A 19549-nucleotide genomic window follows, 5' to 3' on the forward strand; every position below is an offset into this window, starting at 1 on the left:
TCGATTCCTAGTCCCACCAGGAGTACTTGTTCCAAATTTGAAGCGAATCGGACAAGTCTAGCTACCGGACCAACGTGCCTGAAATTTGTATGAGATTTTTCGACAATTTACATGGAGAAAACCCACTAACTCGCATTTTTGCCACTAGATGGCACTGTATACATCGTATTATCATTATAAGTGAAAATAAGAAAGATAATTTAATTGTCTACAGCTTTGTCGAAGACTGCTAGTCAATCCGGTTTTGTTAAAAGAAGTTATTCAACTTTTAACGAAGTGATGTCTGAGTCAGTTTTCTATGGGGCCTAGCAGTGCATGGTTGTGTATCAGTACTCGATTCCCACGAACTAAACATTTTTGTGAAATAACCGGTGAATTTAGCTCAATAGAATGTTCAAAAGAGTTGTAGTAAATAATATGAGTCATGTTTTGGTTAGAAAATTTTAGTTCCACATTGTACCGCATAGAGGGCGCCAACACTAACTTTTCAACGGAAAGAGATAGATATTAGGTGTCTTCTACAAAGTTGTAGAGCAGGCATTTTTCAATAATTCTTCCGAACATTTAGATATTCTATCTCTCTTCTATGAAAAGTTAGTGTTGGCGCCCTCTATGCGGTCACAGTTGGAACTAAATTTTTTTCAACCAAAACATGACTCGTATTATTTACTACAACTCTTCTGAACATACTAATGAGCTAAATCTAACGGTTATTTCACAACAATGTATATTTCGTGGGAATCGAGTACTGATACACAACCAAGCACAACTAGGCCCCATAGAAAACTGACTCAGACATCACTTCGTTAAAAGTTCAATAACTTCTTTTAACAAAACCGGCTTGACTAGTAGTATTCGGCAAAGTTGTAGACAATTAAATTATCTTTCTTATTTTTACTTATAGTGATAATACGATGCATACAGTGCCATCTAGCGGGAACAATGCGAGTTAGTGGGTTTTCTCCAAGTAAATTGTCGAAAAATCCCATACAAACTTCAGGAGCGTTGGTCCGGTAGCTAGACTTATCTGATTTGCTTCAAATTTGGTGCAAGTACTCCTGGTGGCACTAGTAATCGAATCAGGGGTGGGCCGATTGAGTTTTCAAAAATTCATTATTTTTCTGGGCAGTCTAATATACACCAGCACCAAGTAAATTTCGAACACTGCCCAAACAAAAGGCCCTTTTCAAGGCCATCAATTTATCGACAAAGAATGAAATTGAAGTTTTGTTATTACAAGCATCAGCTTGTCAAGAGCGTTGGATGGTAAGTGAGCCACTTGTGAACAATACCGTCGCTTTCACGAGAATGGCACAAAATCAAAAGTTATTTGTGATTTATAGACAGTTTAGTGTAATGATTCAATTTACACAAATCGAACGTTTTCTAACGTTTCGATATAGGTGCTCCGTTTCAAAATTTTCGGCCAGAATGCTGCCTGTTTTTTCAAACGTGAAAATCTGCTGTTGTATTGAATGAAAACCTTCGATTTTTGCGCTGATTGGAAATAGTTGTGACTAATTCTGTAGAATGTACAATTACTGAAAATAACGGATTTTGTGAAAGCAGTGGTTGGTCCATACAATTCGATTCTAAGCGAGCCAGACTAGTTTTCGTTGGAAGGTCCACCTCTGACAATAGAAGTAAACTATTTTATTTTGAATTCAACTACAACTTCCTTGAAAACAGCACAGCTAAAAAACTTTTGGGAAAAACGCGCAGACCTAAATTTTCCACTATAATGGAAACTGCCTGTGCCCCGCCGCACAGCATCATCAAGATTGATAGTAATTCAAGCCGGGAGGAAAGAGGTTGTAAGGCAATGGAAAACGAAAATTTCATTTCTATCTTACTGGAATATAATTGGCTGGTCCTGAAAAGAACTTGTTGGTTTGTGGTTTATTTTGGGTCACAATTTAGGCCTGCTCGATTGCTGATAGCTGTGAATTTCTCGCAGGGCGACAGTTTCTGTTCAGTAGTGATGAGGCTTCCTAACGCCAACCGTGACTGGGGTACTTTTACACGACCTTCGTTGCTTACTGCTTGCGGGGAGGCTTTCCTCTGGTGGACTTACGAGCGGTTTGTTTGGTACGGGATATTTATCAACAAAGAATCGAATTGAAGTTTTGTTATTACAAGCATCCGAAAGTAGCTTGTCAAGAGCGTTCGATGGCAAGTGAGCTACTTGTGAACAATATCGTCGATTTCACGTATTTCACAAAAGAAAAAATTATCATTTGTTTGTTTGTTTACAGTTTCGTGTTTACTAGGCGCATTCAAAAAAGGTTTCAATTCTCAAACATTTTACCAAGGTGCCGTATTACATTACTCTTTTTACCCTGAGTGTTCGATAACCTCCGTATTGAAAACACAATTTCAATTTCGTTCTTTATCAAAAATATGTGGTCGACCAACGAAGGGGTGGAGCTACGAAAAACACATTGAGGACAACACAAAAAAGGACGAGCTTACATTGTGCTGTAGTCAGGTATAAAAACTCAGTATGCTGTTGTTCACGATCAGTTCGTTTGTAGCATCAGCATGCAGCAGTTCGTTTGCAGCATCTCCCGCAAAATTCAAACCGTCGTCCGTTTGCTGCTGCTAGAAGAGTTGGCCAATCACGCCGTCTTCGATGGCACCAAAACTATTACCATATACAGCAGCTCCAAGTAAATTCCGAACACTGCCCAAACAAAAGGCCCTTTTCAGGGCCATCAATTTATCGACAAAGAATGAAATTGAAATTTTGTTATTACAAGCATCAGAAAGTGGCTTGCCAAGGGCGTTGGATAGTAAGTGAGCCACTTGTGAACAATACCGTCGCTTTCAAGTAGAATGGCACAAAATAAAAAAAGTTATTTATGTGATTTGTAGACAGGTTAATGTAATGATTCAATTTACAAAAATCGAACGTTTTCTAACGTTTCGATATAGGTGCTCCGTTTCGGCCAGAATGTTCAATTACTGAAAATAACAGATTTTGTGAAAGCAGTGGTTGGTCCATACAATTCGATTCAGAGCGAGCCAGACTAGTTTTCGTTGGAAGATTTTGAATTCAACTACAACTTCCTTGAAAACGCACAGCTAAAAAACTTTTGGGAAAAACGCGCAAACCTAAATTTTCCACATAATAAAAACTAGTGCCCTCGCTGCACAGCATCATCAAGATTGATAGTTATTCAAGCCGGGTGGAAAGGGGGAGGGAGGTTGTAAGGCAATGGAAAATTTCATTTATAATAATAATACTTTATAATTGACTGGTCCTGCAAACAACTTGTTGGTTTGTGGTTTATTTTGGGTCACAATTTAGGCCCGCTCGATTTCTGATAGCTGTGAATTTTTCGCAGGGCGACTGTTTCTGTTCGGTAGCGATGAGGCTTCTTAACGCCAACCGTGACTGGGGCACTTTTACACGGCCTTCGTTGCCAACCAGCCCCCTGTCAAGGACGACGTCTCTGTACAGCCAGCATCACTGCCATGAAAGGCAAAACATTGATTTTGAACCGAATGATTAGAAGCTGTATTTAGTTACAAAATGTCAATTAAATTAAATTATTAAATCATCCCACAAGATGCAAAACGTCGTGTGGAATGCTTGAATATCGAGCATAGTGCCGAACATAATTCTTTGTTTGGGGCTTTATAGCTATAACACCCCATATATATCGGTCGCTGTCAAACTCCATATGATGGTATAGGGTTGCCAGGGGGCTGTTGCCAACTGCTTGCGGGGAGCCTTTCCTCCGGTGGACTTACGGACGGTTTGTTTGGTACAGGCCATGTAGCGAAAAATGCTGATCTGCTACTTCTCTGATGCTGGTAGTAGGACGACGGTCAAACGCTCGTTTGCGTGCCTTCATTCATAAAAGTTCAACAATATTTTCAAAGAATGTTGCAAATTGTCAACTTGATAATTCCAAAAATACTCCAAATAAACTATGAATGTGCTAAAGTCGACAAAGTCGCATAGAAATTGCTTATTCCAGAGCAGAATTTACCGGTCTAAAGTGTATTCTACTTCACTTCGGTTATGTCTCTGACATTACCCACCCATCTTTTTTATCCCTGATCCGCTGATACGTCTAAAATTCATTTTTAGTTTTTATTTCGTTACGTGACGCTCTTCCCCTATTGTCAATATCCAACATCATTTATGAATGGTCCCCTGGTGATATATTTAGAGCAGACAATCCAATGAAAAATAGGATTGACAGGATTTTAGTGCGCTGTTGGCGCCTTGTGTCACATCTTCATGTTTGTTATTCATACTAACAATACCAAAGCATGCGATGTGATGACCGGAAGATTAGAGAAGCAACTCCTCCCCTTCCCCCCCCCCCCCCCCTGGAATGTATGAATTGAACGTGTGTAGAAAAGATTTATTCGACTCGCTCTACGACTCGAATATCAGATATGCAAAGGAACGGAGATCTACTGCTTGGTATCGAAATCGATGGCTACGAGGTTGTCGATGAGGTAAAACACTAGTTTGTTTTAGTGAATAATATCGTTTATTTTATACATTAAACAGTTCAATGGTTGGTAAAAAAAGTTTGCATGTACCGCATCGTCACCTCGTGATCGTTTTTCCCCTTAACAATATCTCCCAAGATTTGCTCGTTCTCTTTCAAAGCTAAAGCTAGCCTGGCTGCATCAAGTGTTTGGTAGTTAACTTCGCATACCTTCCGCAGGAATCCGGCCCTCTCCAGATCACTCTGGCAGACGATCAACTCGTAACTTCCTCGGTTGTCTTTGCGCGCTGTGCGACCTTTGATCTGAACTTCTTCCTTAACATCCAGCGAGAAGAACGTTTGGATCACGTGCAAGCCGCCGTGCTTTTCAATGGAGACACTGGATTTGTAGTCCGCGCCGCGTCCCATTCCGCGCGTTGCTAGAGTGATAGTTTTGGCAACACCTGCCTCGTCAATAAACAGCACTTTTTGCTTCGCATCAGTATCCTCCGTCAGAACATTCAACCGATCGAATTGACCAGAGTATTCCGCATGGAATTGGTTCAACTGCAAGTCCGATTCGAAAAATACCAGCACCGATCGTTTGGCACCGAGTACCGCGTTCGCTCGACAGAAAATGGCATTTAACCATTCCGATTTACTGGCCAGCTGCTGAAAGTCGGCCAACGGGTTGAACTGAAGGTTAGAGCAACCGAAAAATGATGGCATGGTAGATAGTTCACGAATATTGTAAACGTCCTTGATAGCATCCTTTTCATGCTGGTTTAGCGACGTAACGGTACCGGAGACGCCTAGTATAAGAGGATAGCTCTTTGGCAGCATTGCGTAGGAGATGGAACCACAGTCCAGGGTAAGGTAACCGTAGTTAATGTCCATTCCTACTTTAACGGAAAAGTCGGACCCACGTAGACGGAAATAATTGAATACCATGTAGTAACTGTTAATGTGGAAGTTTACGAATTGTTCTCTGTATCTACTGAGAATGGTTCCATGATTGCTAAGTTTATAATTTGACCACTGATCTGCCGAAGCGGTCTTAACCTCAATAGCGCATTTAATCATTTCACAGAGATGTTCGTCAAACAAGCTGCGATTGGTGTACCTTTTCGTCTTTACCATTCCGTCCACATAAATCAATAGATCGTACGATTTCATCCTAGCAATGAAACTTTGAAAATCTTTCTGTCCTGCCATATCGGATGACTTGATGTATTCGTAAATACTTTGTTTTATAGGCTCGGAAGTAAGTAGGGGGTATTCCGTAAGGCTCCAAATTTTTTGTTGAATGAGCTCCAACCCTTGCAACATCATTCGGTTCAGGGGGCAATAAACGCTACCATAGAAGTGCTTGGTGAAGAACACATCCACCTCATCAATTAGCAGTACTGAGTTCACACGATTCTCTAAAGTAAATTTGCTCTGTCCAGGGACCGTGTTCTTCAGCAGCATATCCGTTATTAGGTCTCGCAATTTCATTTGGCGTCCATCGATGACAGGAGCAATTAACGCATTTGCCATTCCATCGTACGTGCTGTAGGTGATGTCATTGTTTATATTGAGAATGGCAAAAAATGGCATGAAATCAGATTCATCTCTAGTAACCAGATATTGATTATAGCAAACAATCTGCGGTTTGTGACCCGTCAGAGCAAACAGGGCAGCCGTCAATCCCAACACTAGAGATTTTCCCTGACCAGTTAGAACCTGTGCCAGATGTTTTGCAACTCCTTTCCCTTCTCGATCAACGCTCAGCAATCTCAGAATGCAGAGGATTTGAATACAATGTGGAGTTAGATACTTTCCCGTACTGGAGACATCTTTCGAGACAAGAACGGACCATAGGGCCGCTAGTCCTGCCAACATTTCCGGAAGTTTTTCTTGCTTGTAGGTTTCGGTCCAGCTTTTGAAGGGTGATTTGGAGGCGAGTACTAAGACCTTTTTGGCAATCTTAGATGCTTTACTGGAAAGATCTTCTCCGGACTCTTGCATAAATTGTTGGAAACTCTGGTTGTACTGGTGATAGGCCTTTCGCAGCAGTTGATCCTCTGCTTCGTTGTTTAACCCGCGGAAGAGTTCCAAAGCTCCTTCGAAGTCCATTTCATTTTGCTTGCGGATGTACCAGAAAGACTCCTTGATAAGATAAATCCGATTGGTAAAGTCCCGATGAGATCGGCTATGGTCCATGGCGCTTGCAAAGGGTTTGATTCTTTCGTCGTAGAACTGTTCGAAAGAAATGTAATCCGGTTGTTCTAGTAGGTAAAGAAAAGAGTTGCGCACGGCAAATATTAATTCGTTCGTAGTGCAGATCTGCACTGTTGGCGATAGAGTTTCGCCGGATTTCCATTGGGTTTTATTGAGCTGATGTTGGATGTACGAAAGCAGAGTAGATACAACCTCGATTACATAATGCTTTGGTGTTGCAACATTGTCAAGCAGTATAGATACTAGTTTGAGGAACTTCTCCTGGTTGATGACACGATAGGATACATTTTCCGTGTTTATCCACTTGTTCTCAACTGGTTCGACGAGCGCCAGATCAACAAACGATTTAATTTGTTTATCTATTTTCTTAACAAACCAATCGAACTGGACATCGTTAAGATCGACCAACAAATCGCTGTACGCTCGAAAGAAGGCAACCATCTCCTCCGAAGCGACGTTCTTTTCGATTGCCACCAGGACGATTTCCAACAAACGATCCTTTACAGATGCCATCTCCGGTAGATTAATCTTGGAAGGAATAGCAGCAATGATATCTTCTCTGTTTTTCCAGTAAACATTGAAGACATCAACTAAATCACGAAAATTGTTTGACGACAGAATCTGTCTGGTGGCGTTTGAGTTGATAAGATCAAGTTGCTTTTGTAAGATCTGTTTGTCGATCAGCGAGCTGTCCTCCAGTGTTATGTAAGGCATTGTCTGTACGATGAAGCGAGCCGTGTTGTGGGTGATGACTCGCAAAGTTTCCAACTGATCGTGGCTGACTTCACAAAGGAAATCTATGTAACTTTGAATTATGGTTTCGAAACTGTCTATCTGGCATTCGCCGGGGAGAACATGAGTAAGCGCATCATCCAGCAGACAGTACCACACGTAGAACTCATCAGCAATGTCCAGGAAATTCTCTGGCTTTTCGTAATTTCCGAAAAACTTTCTGGTGCCTGTCACAAACCTTTTCCACATAGATTCCTGCGTTGGTTCGTTAAACAGCTTCACCTTGTATTCGAAGTGTTTTTTGTTGGCGCACGAACCCAGTTCGAAATGTTTTAGCAACTTAAAGATGAAGTAGTATTCCCGTTCAAGACATTTTGTCAGAGAACTCTCCGACTTCCAGCTAATCTTCTTGATCGGATGCCATCCGGAGCTGTTGCTGATTAGTAGCTCTTTTGCCAAATGATCGGTTCTGCTACTAATCTCGACGATTAACTCATCCAAACTCTTGCACAAAAAGAAATAAATTGGATTGGTTTGTGCGAAAATCTGTTTCGATTTCTGGTAATTTATCGACTTAATATTGGCTATCCACCGGTCGGCGAGATCCGTCAGGGGCTTCTGGAAAACGTCATCGTTAAGAGTTGCAAACAAATCGGTGAACAGTTTTATATCATTCCCTCGGATGAGCAGAATCTGTTGTTGATTTAAACTTTTGAGTGCATCGTGCAGATATTTTGGAGCTTTTTCCAGCAGCATATTGTTGTAGTTTGCGAAAGATGATACAAGCAGCTGCTTAATCGTTTCAACTAAATTCTTATCCGATGATTCGGTCTGCGGGAACCCGAAACGGGTCAACAATCGATTCCTAGCAAGAGTTCGATCTTCCAATTCATTAAAAATCGCAGCTGATTGCTTCAGGTCTTCGGATAGCGACGAACTTTGCATAATTTTGTGGCACAAGGTTTCGTAGGTTAATTCCTTCCGCGAATCCTTCAAAATATTGGACAATTCAATACAATTCATTGCAAACTGCTGTTCAACCGTTGACATTGCCAAAGATTTCTCTACGGCGGCGAGAAGTGCCGATTGACGATTAAATCTACCATTCGTCAGATCATCCTGTAGGACTTTCACAATCCGGAGCTGCTGCAGAAAAACCTCCTTTGCCTGACCGAAGTTCATCGTTTCCTCGAGCAGTAGCGGTGTGACTAGTTCTATTTTCGCCAAGAAATTGTCATCAGCGGACATTAGACTGCCTTCGTTGTAAAATTTAATCAATATATTTCCGTATTTGAGTCGAGCGGAATAGCCTAACTGATCAACTCTCATCGGTGACGGAGTTTTAATTTTGATCTGTTCATCTGCGCATCGAAATTTGCCCACTATTTTGAGTGAAGGCTGTTTCTCCTCCAAATGTTTAGTAGTCATCTCGATGCAAGCGTCTTCACTGGACATATCCTGGTTTTGATCAATCTGCGCATTGATAGGTGTTTGCAGAATGTCCCGATCGTTGATTATTGTCTGGTCTAGATTGTCAGATGGGTCGATTTCACATTGTTTGCACGACTGAACCGAACCATTCATCTCTGTATTGCATTCGCCCACAATGTTGAATTTTCCATCGCTCACCATTTCGTGGTCAACTTTTGCTACTTGCGCTTCAGCATTATTTAGCTGAGCTTGCATATTCAGCTGATCGTTATCACGTTCGCTCTGTGAGTTTGCGTATGTATGCTTGCTAACGTCCGATTCGTCCACAATTTCATCCGATCCAGGTTTGTCGATATCCGACTGTTTACAACATTCTTCGGATGATGCATTTACCTGTTCTCCTGAAACATCAACGTTACTATCATCCTTCACTGTTTTTTCGGGTCTTTTCAATTCGGTACAAATCGCCGCTGACGGTTCTTCCGATATGTATCCGGTTTCGACCGAACTAGTAGTTTCGTAGGGAACAATCTCTTCAGCTGTAGATTTATCGAATTGGACAGATACGGTGTCATTCACATCCACTCCCACAGAAGATCCACTCGACCTCACATTGGTTACGTCAACAATATCGCCGAATTTGATGGTACCATGGCGAAAGATTTCGTCCGAGTTGGATGCCGTTCCACTGAAAGTTCCAAAGGAATCAAAGAGCCCGGATCCGGATGTACGCGAATTGTTCCATGATTCATCATCCACTTCATTGATTACTTCAATCGATTCGTCATCTCTTATAATGTCATAATCACTTTCTGAATTGCTATCAGTTGATCGACCAGGTTCGATTTCAATACATGGAGCCATTTTGCAAAATTAAAAAAAAAATCACAATTTTACCAATCAACACATTTACATTAGTTTGATAGTCTTTCTTGTGGAAAAATAAATCGCGCAACACTGTATCTTTGCTCCAGGACTTTTATATCAAAAAGATTTTTGAAAATAACTTTATTAAATGTTATTTTATAATCCGTATCGGTGGTATCGGGATCCAAAATAGTCAACAAAAAACAACATACACGTCAAATTGGATTATAATGTGTCTCTACACGCAAACGAAAAACTACCTAAAATCGAGTTCTTTTCACTCAACCTCCGGGTATCGTGGAGGAAGGTAAAATTATAATTTTACCTTCCTCCACGATACCAGGAGATTAGGTAAACCGTGATGAAGGTAGTTTCCATTTAACCACGGCAAAAATTTCAACTCATTGATAGGTTTTTTATAATCAAATTTAATTTGAATTTACCTAATTTTGAGTATACCCCAAACAACTCAAAAGTACCTTCCTCCACGGAAGACCTCGACGGAGTCGAATATCTCGTTTTGTTTTTGACAACACTAATAAGTGCAAAAGCGACGCACGGCTCAAAAGTACCTAAATTTAAGTTAAATAAAACTTATTCTGTAGGTTATTTTATGGTTGCGTGCAGCTAAACGAACATATCTATACAGATTTTTCATTAGGGCCTAAGTCGCAATGTACGCAACTGTGTCAAAAGCACTCAATCCGAAGAGAATCGCTTCGAATCTTCCTGGAACCACGGCTTACATATAATACTAGGCTAGCTCGTTAGAGTGTAAACATTTGACGAGAGCGCGTCATAGAAATCGTCGGCGAAAACAATTACATGAAATTCATATATTGTTTGCTGCTAACGAATGATCGGCACCTGGTAAATCACAAGGAAGTTATGCGGATGTCCAAAACCTTTGCCATGACCAGAAAATTACGGTGGGATATGTTTTCTATGGCATGCATCCAAATTCCCGATTTACGCTAATAATCACATAGATGCACTGATTATCCACTGTGTCTAGTGTAATTATGGCGTAATTTACATCAAAAATCCATTGCACACTATTTTTTCCACCGTAAGAGCTCAAATATTGTCAATTAACAACTTTCGAGAAATCCGTTTGTTTATCTCAACGATTTCTCTGACGTCACCGAAAACTGTCAATTCGCGGAATAGCAAGCCTCCTTTCTGTGAGCCGTGCCTGGAACGAGGGCTATTGCCAGGTCTCATGCTCGATTGGAATGAAACTGACAGATAAAAGGGACCCTTACAAGCACAATAAAAGTGTCATTACTAAGTAGTGTCATTACTGGAATTGTATGGGAATTCCATCATTACTCGCTTTACACGATCATTAAGTGACATTAATGCTCAGTAATGACATTACTAACGCCTCGTGTACGGGGCCCTAAATGGTAAACAAACGATAGACGTGTCGAGTCTTTATCAGAGGGAATTAGCCTCGTTAGCTTCATCGTTAAGCTAGCGATGCGCATTTCGAGAATAAAATCGATTTGGCTACATCGATCTCTTTAATTAAAAAAAATGATGTCAAACATCGAACCAAAGATCGGATGAAAAAATCGATTTTCGAGGTAAAAAGATCGAATGTGACACAAATTCAAAGATTCCCACTGAGACGTCCAAAAAATTGTTTCAAAATCGCTCAACACGGGTCCAACGATGGACGTTTGTTGAACGGTTATTTGGACGTCGTCCAAATTGGTTCAACGAACGTCCTTCATTGGACGATTTTGAAACCAACCGTCCTTAGAGGGTTTTATTGCGCACTTCCCACTAACCTGGACTCCGCACTTTTAAAGTGCGAGTGATCTCAAAACTGCGAGCTGTCAAAAAACATGTATTTCAAGTGATAGAGATGGTACTTTCATAGACAGACCAGTCGAACTAACCGATCTATGAGAAGAATTTAATGGAAGAATGGTAAGTGCGCAGTGCGGTTAGAATCCAGTTTTTAGTGCCACAAGCAATATTGAAACATTAAAATCAATGTTGTCCAACAGACTTTTCTACGGTTCATGTATGTACACGTCACATGACACAAATACTACTTCACTAGCTGGTGAAAAAATAATAAATAAAGACGGCAAAAGCAAATGGGATTGTTTTCAACCAGGAAACTGCATTAGTGTTCGTGAGACCGGTCGACAAGAACTCAATATCAAACCGAAAAGATCGGATGCAAAAAGTCGATTTTTCGAAATGAAAAAATCGATTTCGAAAAAATCGCATCGAACATCGCCCATTCCTACGTTAAGGGTATGGTGAAACAATCGGCCCCTAGAGTCGCTTAACTTTTAATCAGATTTACCGATGCGGTCGACCACGATGATGATGAATAATTAGACATTTACCGAAACGTACATGCCGCATCAACTGCTTAACTATAAAAGCAGCTCTAAGGTTGCCAGCATGTTGTTGGTTTAACTAATACTTGTATTCGTCGGTGGTAATAAGCCTCCCATTTTGGTTTAAAAGCAGGGGCAATTTTTAAAACTGAATTTGATTGATAAGTGTTTTACCAATTCTGTAATCTAAAATAATTTTACTGAACGTGGTGAATTTGGCACCATTTGCATCTGGTATACTCAACCTGCACAAAACGTTGCATAACACAGAGCTAATTTTTCGAACAGCTTGTGTTACTAAGCTTGTTGTAAACTCTCCACACAAAAATCCGGGATGGGAACATAACATAAATTGTTTCCGACGGGGAAAATAGTATTTTTATAAGGTTGAAATTCGGTGCAAGTAGACAGTATCAATACTGTCGGTATTTTTTAGAAGCAGCAGAGTTTTTGGTTTGACAGTCTGGAGAAATCTCGGCGGAAACTTTTTCCTGATCAAATCCCGTGACCCATTTCCCGAACCGTAAACTAGCCTTAAGCGCTTGATTGTTGAATAATTATCCTACAAAAGAAACTTCCTGTTTTGAAAGCTACTAATAATTTATATTTGTTTAAACGAGGTTTTAATAGCTGATTTCTGGTTACTCTATGTTGAAAAAAAGGAAATCTAGCCAAAGCTGCATTACATTGCCCGGAATCCAAACTAACGGATAAATTGATAAAATTTGTGTTCGGCAGCCAACACTCGAGATCCCGGTGAGTAGACGAAAAACCAAGACGTAAGCGCTTACCCGTTTACTCCTGCATTTTGCTAAGGGCCTCAAATAATGTATTATTATTATACTTAGTTTTATCGAGAATAAGAAAAAAATAACGCTCTTATTACATATTATCCACCAGTTCGCACATGAGGCGATCTAGCGGGTGGCACCCTTCCCCACGGTTTTTGTTGGCGTCGTTATCATCACCAGTGTCCATCGGTTCAGCCGTTCCAGCCAACCGGTCCGATTCGGTAAGATCCGGCAGCGATGCGAAAGCATTCTTCACCATTTCTCGCACCTTCTCCAGATGGTTTTGAAACCGCTGCGTGGTTTCTATCCGCTGGCGCTTCTGTAGTTCCATCATAACACGCAGCGTTTCCCGTGCCTGGTGCGGACGGAACTCGTTCAGCAAGTGGTGAATGTGTACGAACAGAAGGCTTAGATCCTCGATCTGTATTGAGGAAATAGTTAGATATAATCGAAGTACCAAGCCAACCCAGTTTAATTTTACCTTTTCAGCCCTCCGTGGGCTGTCCGGATAGTGTACCAACAAGTCGATCAGATCCAGAAAATTGACAAGCAGCGAATGATTTAACTTCTTCAGTTCCTTTCGTCTGTCGAAATGCTGCGGGTACAGCCGTTTGAAGCCTTGTGCTTCTAGCGGTCGAATAATGTTGTCATCGTTACTGAACGGATTTCCGAACATGGTGTACGCATCCTGAATTGGTGCCGGGGGCTTCGGGGCCCGATTCTTCCGAATGTTTTCATCGGTGTAGAGATTGATATACTGGGCCGGTGGCAGAGGAAGCGAACTCACTTGGATGGTGTCTGCGTTGGCCATCTTCCCGTTGCGTGCATCAACCGGAAAGTACTGGTACCGTCGAAATGCGGGAGATATGCCACTGGTTTGGTTTTACTTGTTGTCCTTTGGGTGGTGGAAATAACTTCTTTTCGAGAAATTTAATTGCAACATGAACGCGTATACACTTTTCGACTCTTCAATTACTGATTTGACGTTTCTCTTTAGTTACTGTTTTGTTTCCTCCCGAAACGGGGTGGGTGCAACTGGAACGGTGGGTACAAAGTTAGCCCCAGTGGTTTTGTGTTATCGTGAAGAAAATTTAAAATTAAATTGTGCTCTGCTATGTAAAGGGTGAAGCAAAATTATTGCAACACAGTGAAATTATTAATAATTCTTAAAATCTCGACAAAATTGCATGTTTTCGGCACTGCATGCAACGCATTTTATTGGTTCAAAACAATCCCTGTTGAGTTGCAAACCAAACCTTTACTAGTTTCAACTACAGACATTTTATACACAGGCTAGCGAAGTGTAAAAAAATTGTAGCCAAATGGACCGTCAAAAAGTGCATCCAAACGAGCAGGATGGTTCCGTGAGGGGAAGTAGAGGAGGAAGCCCTAGAAAAATGCTAGAAACTACTAGAGTTTTTCTAGGAAGCCCATGCAAAGATATAATGGGATCTTCCGTGATGCCAGTTTACATCCATGGTTGCTAGTTTTACTGTTTTTGTCTCCGCAAGTCTGTAGATTCAACCAAATTTCAATATAGTGTTTGTGTCATGAAACGTCTACGTATACGAGCAAGTTTTATGCACTAGTAGAAGTATACAGGGTAGCTGATATGAATGTTACCTGTTCAAAAGGCTATAACCGAAGACTGAATATCAAGAAGACTGATCTCGCTTTCCTTCCCCCATGCGAATGAGAAGCCACAGAAGTTACAGCACATCTAAAGCTTGACATAAAAATATTATGTGTTGGTATATCATCATGAAAAGCACTACCTTTACCCGCAAGAGTGCACCTATATCTCCAGATTCTGGAAAGAGTTGCCAGTCTTCTTAATATTTAGTTTTCGCTATTACTGAATGGATTCGGAATTTTGGACTATTGCGCACCTCCCACCAACCTGGACTCCGCACTTTCAAAGTGCGAGTGATCAAACTGATGCCAGATACTTTTTGAAATTTCTGCAATAATAATTTTAAAAGTCTGGGATGTACCAAAAATGTCAGGAAAACAATTCTTGACCAAAAATGACTTATTAATGATGCATTATACTAAATGAAAATAGTGCATTTATAGCTTAAGATAAGTAAAGAGAAATAGCTTATGGAGGGAAAACCTAAAGTAGATAAAGCTGTAATTTGAAACCAAAAGCCTTTCTTTTCAAAAATCTGTAAATATCTGCAACAAAACTAAAAAATCTGTAAATATCTGCAACCCAACTAAAACATCTGCAAATATCTGCGTCATCGAAAAAATCTGCAGCTAAAATTAAAAGTCTGAATTTGCAGACATGTCTGCAAACCTGGTATCGCTGCTGCTACTGAAAACTGCGAGGTGTTAAAACACATGTATTTCAAGATGGTACTTTCATAGACCAGTCGAACTAACCAGTCTGTGAGGAGAATTTAATAGAAACATAGTAAGTGAATCCAGTTTTTAGTGTCACAGGAAATATCTCCACACATTTTCTGCCTTTAAGGTTATTATACAAGGAAACCACAACATAGCTCCTACGCCACACACCCCTCTTTCCGCTGCCTAACCATGTATCTGACATGAGAAAATATAAAAATACGTTTTTCAACAACCTTGCCGGTGTGCCATAAAATTACTACTAGAAAATTTTCCTATACAATCATCCCGAGTTTTTGACGGAATACCATCTGTAGTTCTTGTTTTGTGTTAAAATATCACCTCTTTTCACTTGGGGTTTCTTATTTTTCTTCTTATCATTTTCATTTTACTTTTTCAAATGCACTTTAATCACACACCATTGCAAAAAACACCCGCGATGCTTTAATCGTTTACTAACAAAACTTAAAATTGTCTGTCATTGTGCAGATGACTGAAGGAAAATTTCCGAAAACTCTCATTTGTGCGTTTGAATTTTCACTACAAATTTCAATTTTTCACAATATATACAAGCGAGCTGGTGCCTAGCAACAAGCATGCTTACCTGGCTTCCACATATCTTCACGTTAAATTTTTAAAAATAGTGAATTTTCATTCATTTAAATGCAAAAATTGTGTGAAGGTGATCCTAAATTCCGAATCCATTAACTTTGGCCATTTTTTACCTTGATTATAACCATAACACGTCCAAAAAACGAATCGCAAAAGACTAAATGTGAACTGCCGGGATTTTGGCCCATTCCCAGTCATTAGTTTTTTCAGTACTTTAACACTAGCGAATTTTCCATTGTGAATCTAACTCTCTAAAATGAAACAACCAAAAATCCCATTTGTTCGATAAAAATACTTTTTACGTCAGACTCTGTAAAAACGATCGAAGAGCGTCCTTCGGCGGAAACTGCTGCCTACTTCTTTATTTATACTGGATATTACTGTCTGGTGGACAACCTGGGGAGTTCAGTGTGGCAAACACGATCATTTCTAGGGTTTACGAGTTGTTTATTATTTATTGCTTCGATTTATCCTGGGTGTCAACGCATTGGATTGTCGACAATAGAATAAGCTATCATCAGTGCAAATTTGACGTATAGCTCACATGAGCAGTACGACAGATGTGCTGAATTGCATCATATCAGCCAGCTTGTAAGCATTATTCGAAATGTTTATAATAAAAGCACTTTATACAATAGATTTGCGAGACAAAAACAGTAAAATTAGCAACTATGAATATTTACTGGCATCACGGAAGATCCCATTGAGTTCTTGTCGACCGGTCTCACGGTCACTAATGCAGTTTCCCATTTTCTTTTGCTGTCTTTGTTTATTATTTTCCACCAGCCAGTGACGAAGTATTTGTGTCATGTGACGTGTACGTACATGAGCCGTAGAAAAGTCTATAAGCTTTGCACGGGCTTGCCTCTTCACTTCACTGCAGTTTATGAGTCCATTTAGCTGCTTTTTGGACACTTCGCCAGTCTGTGTATAAAGTGTCTGTAGTTTACATTATGTATCACATTATTGGAAAAATACTGCAAGATATGGCTGAAAATTAGTTGAATAATGTGTTTTAACTTGACTTATAATCAAAGAATACAAAACTGCTAAACATGCAAGGGAATTTTAAATCTATTATTCTCAAAATTATTATATAAATAATAAATAATATCTACTGCGGCTCTGACTACTCGGGGGTTTCTGAACACAAACATTAGAAAATTCCGATGTTTTCCTAAAATATGATGAAAAGGTGCCCTGGTTTTCTATGCCCCCGTTTGCAGACTCCCATTAGAAAATATTCTTTCAAGTTCGTCTATGTACCAAGCCCTACCGAGCAGATACCGCTACATTTCACAGATTTTTGGAAATATTCCGATTTTTCGAAAGTTTCACACAGATTTTCACAGATTTTTTCTGTTATAGGCATTTCAGATGGTAAACAAGATCTTTTTTTGGCTGAAGCAGACTTCAATACGGCATCACTGTTTCAGACCGCAACATTGCGCAGCAACCTGCTGAAGCTGTTCCTCAACAGCTGCGATTTTTACAATTATATTGTTGAGGGTGAACTTTTTTTCTTATATCACGATATTTACTCTGCCTAACCTTTTCTAACCAAATATCAAATTACAATACCGTGGACAACCTGAATTACCAAGTCGTATTTAAGATAAAATGTAGGAATTGGAGTGCCTGCCCAACAAACAATTTAACTAGATAATGGCTTAAACAGTTCTTTTTCAGCTTATTCTCTTTGGTCAAAGGCTTGTTCAGCCTTCATTGTTTATTGTTGTTTATATTGTTGTTTATAGGGTGGTTGCGTCATTGTTTTTGAAAAAAAGATATAAAACATCGCCAAAAGGTTAACAGTTTATAAATGCCAAATGGCCCATTTATAAAATGCGCTCGAAGCATTTAAAAATATATACCTTTTTGTTTCTAATACACAATGGTTGCTTTCTATCAGTATATCAATAATGTAACGAATACATACGGCGGATTAATCAAACATTTCAGAAATATTCGAAGATTATGTATACACTTACCTAAAATATTTCAAAAAAGTTACTGGGAATAAAAGTTTTATTATTTTGGTGGATTTTTGAAAATCCCTCCAACATGTAGAGTTTATCAAGCGATGTTTTGCCTTTCTCAATAGAAAGGTATTGCAATTGCTCTGAAAACCGACTTTTTAACGGAGGGCCGAGTGACATATACCATTCGATTCAGTTCGTCGAGTTCGGCAAATGTCTGTGTGTGTGTATGTATGTGTGTATGTATGTATGTGTGTGTGTATGTGTGTGTGTATGTGACCAAAAATGTCACTCATTTTTCTCAGAGATGGCTGAACCGATTTTGACAAACTTAGTCTCAAATGAAAGGTGCAACGTTCCCATAGGCTGCTATTGAATTTCTAATGGATCCGACTTCCGGTTCCGGATTTACAGGGTGATAAGTACGAACACGCAGAAAATGTTGATTTTAATAAATTCTGCAATGAATGTATAAAGGTGAAAATTTTTCCAAAATATGACCACAACTGCTTCGATTTGTAGTATTAGGTCACTAACATCCATTCAAAGTCTATTTGGCCACATTGGCCACCATCCTCGGTTCCGGAAGCCCCGGCGGAAGTATCTAAATTCAGAATAACAGTCACATCGGTTTCTCGGAGATGGCTAGACCGATTCGACTAAACTTGGCCTCAAATGAAAGGTGTTGCGTCCCCGTAAATGGCTATTTAATTTCATCCCGATACGACTTCCGGTTCCGGAGTTACAGGTTGTGGCGTGCGATCACATAGCAAATTGTGATTCAAACCGATACTCCGATGAAAGCAAAAAAGGTAAAAATTTCGCTAAAATGTCTCTCAAACAACTTAAATTTGCTGTTCTAGGTCACCGACGGCCAACCAAACTTTCGTTGACTACATTGACCACCATAAACGGTTCCGGAAGTGCCCGGGAAAAGCGGCCATCTTTCAAAATTTACGAACTCACATCAGTTTCCCGGAAATGGTTGGGCCGATTTTCACAAACTTAGTCCCAAATGATAGCTATAATATCCCCATAGATGTCTATAAAATTTCGTACGGATCGCTTATATGGTTCCGGAAATATAGACTAAACCGTCCGGTCACATATGAAATTCCCATATAAGCCTGAACTCATATTTTTTTTCAAAGGGGGGACCCCATGAAATTTCAGAAATCGAATTCGTATTTTTGATGCCAAACATCTTTAAAATGCATGAAACGTCGAGATTTTATGTTATCTCGAAAAACATTTTTTTTATAAAAATCGACTTTTTGGGACTTTGCCGATTTCGCACCTTTTTTCAGTTCAATATTACCGTGGCTGTTTTTTCTTTTTCAAAATTTTAGAACTCGAATAATGATTTATTTTCCTGTATATAGTTGTCATGTGAGGTATAATAATAAAATGTAATATATGCATTTAAAAGTTTTTAATGAATATAAACAACGCACACATTCTCGTGATTCATGATTGAGAAAGGCACAATTGCACCGCTAGGTGGATTAAAATAGGTTTTTTTTGTAAATGTGGCATTTGGAATGATTTAAGTCGTTTAAGAATTGCGTTTCGAATTCGTCTCATCAGTATCTGGCGAACGACATAACGCCAGATAGACCCTAAACTAGTGTAGGCGAAGCAAACAACTGATTGAGCCGAGATTGGTTGTTGTATTTTTGGTGGAATTCAGACAGAAATTATTCAGCTCAATTTAAACTCTTAATGAAAATGAACGTGATCATGAGATT

General features: G+C 39.7%; 2 protein-coding genes across 2 annotated transcripts; both read right to left on the reverse strand.

Annotated features, from left to right (window-relative positions):
- Window positions 1-4488: 4488 nt before the first annotated feature.
- On the reverse strand, window positions 4489-9925 carry LOC131677338 (uncharacterized). Its single transcript, XM_058957084.1, has one exon. The coding sequence runs from the start codon at window positions 9699-9701 to the stop codon at window positions 4533-4535; it is 5169 nt and encodes a 1722-aa protein (XP_058813067.1). The 5' UTR covers window positions 9702-9925; the 3' UTR covers window positions 4489-4532.
- A 2721-nt stretch (window positions 9926-12646) lies between these two features.
- Window positions 12647-13860, reverse strand: LOC131677339 (mediator of RNA polymerase II transcription subunit 7). The gene is made up of 2 exons (XM_058957085.1): window positions 13340-13860; window positions 12647-13279 (listed from the first exon to the last, which is right to left on the reverse strand). Exons 1-2 carry the CDS (start codon window positions 13667-13669, stop codon window positions 12950-12952), a joined length of 660 nt encoding a protein of 219 aa, XP_058813068.1. The 5' UTR covers window positions 13670-13860; the 3' UTR covers window positions 12647-12949.
- Between the last annotated feature and the right edge of the window lie 5689 nt (window positions 13861-19549).

Source organism: Topomyia yanbarensis, chromosome 1 (assembly GCF_030247195.1).
Source record: "Topomyia yanbarensis strain Yona2022 chromosome 1, ASM3024719v1, whole genome shotgun sequence".
Taxonomy (NCBI): domain Eukaryota; kingdom Metazoa; phylum Arthropoda; class Insecta; order Diptera; family Culicidae; genus Topomyia; species Topomyia yanbarensis.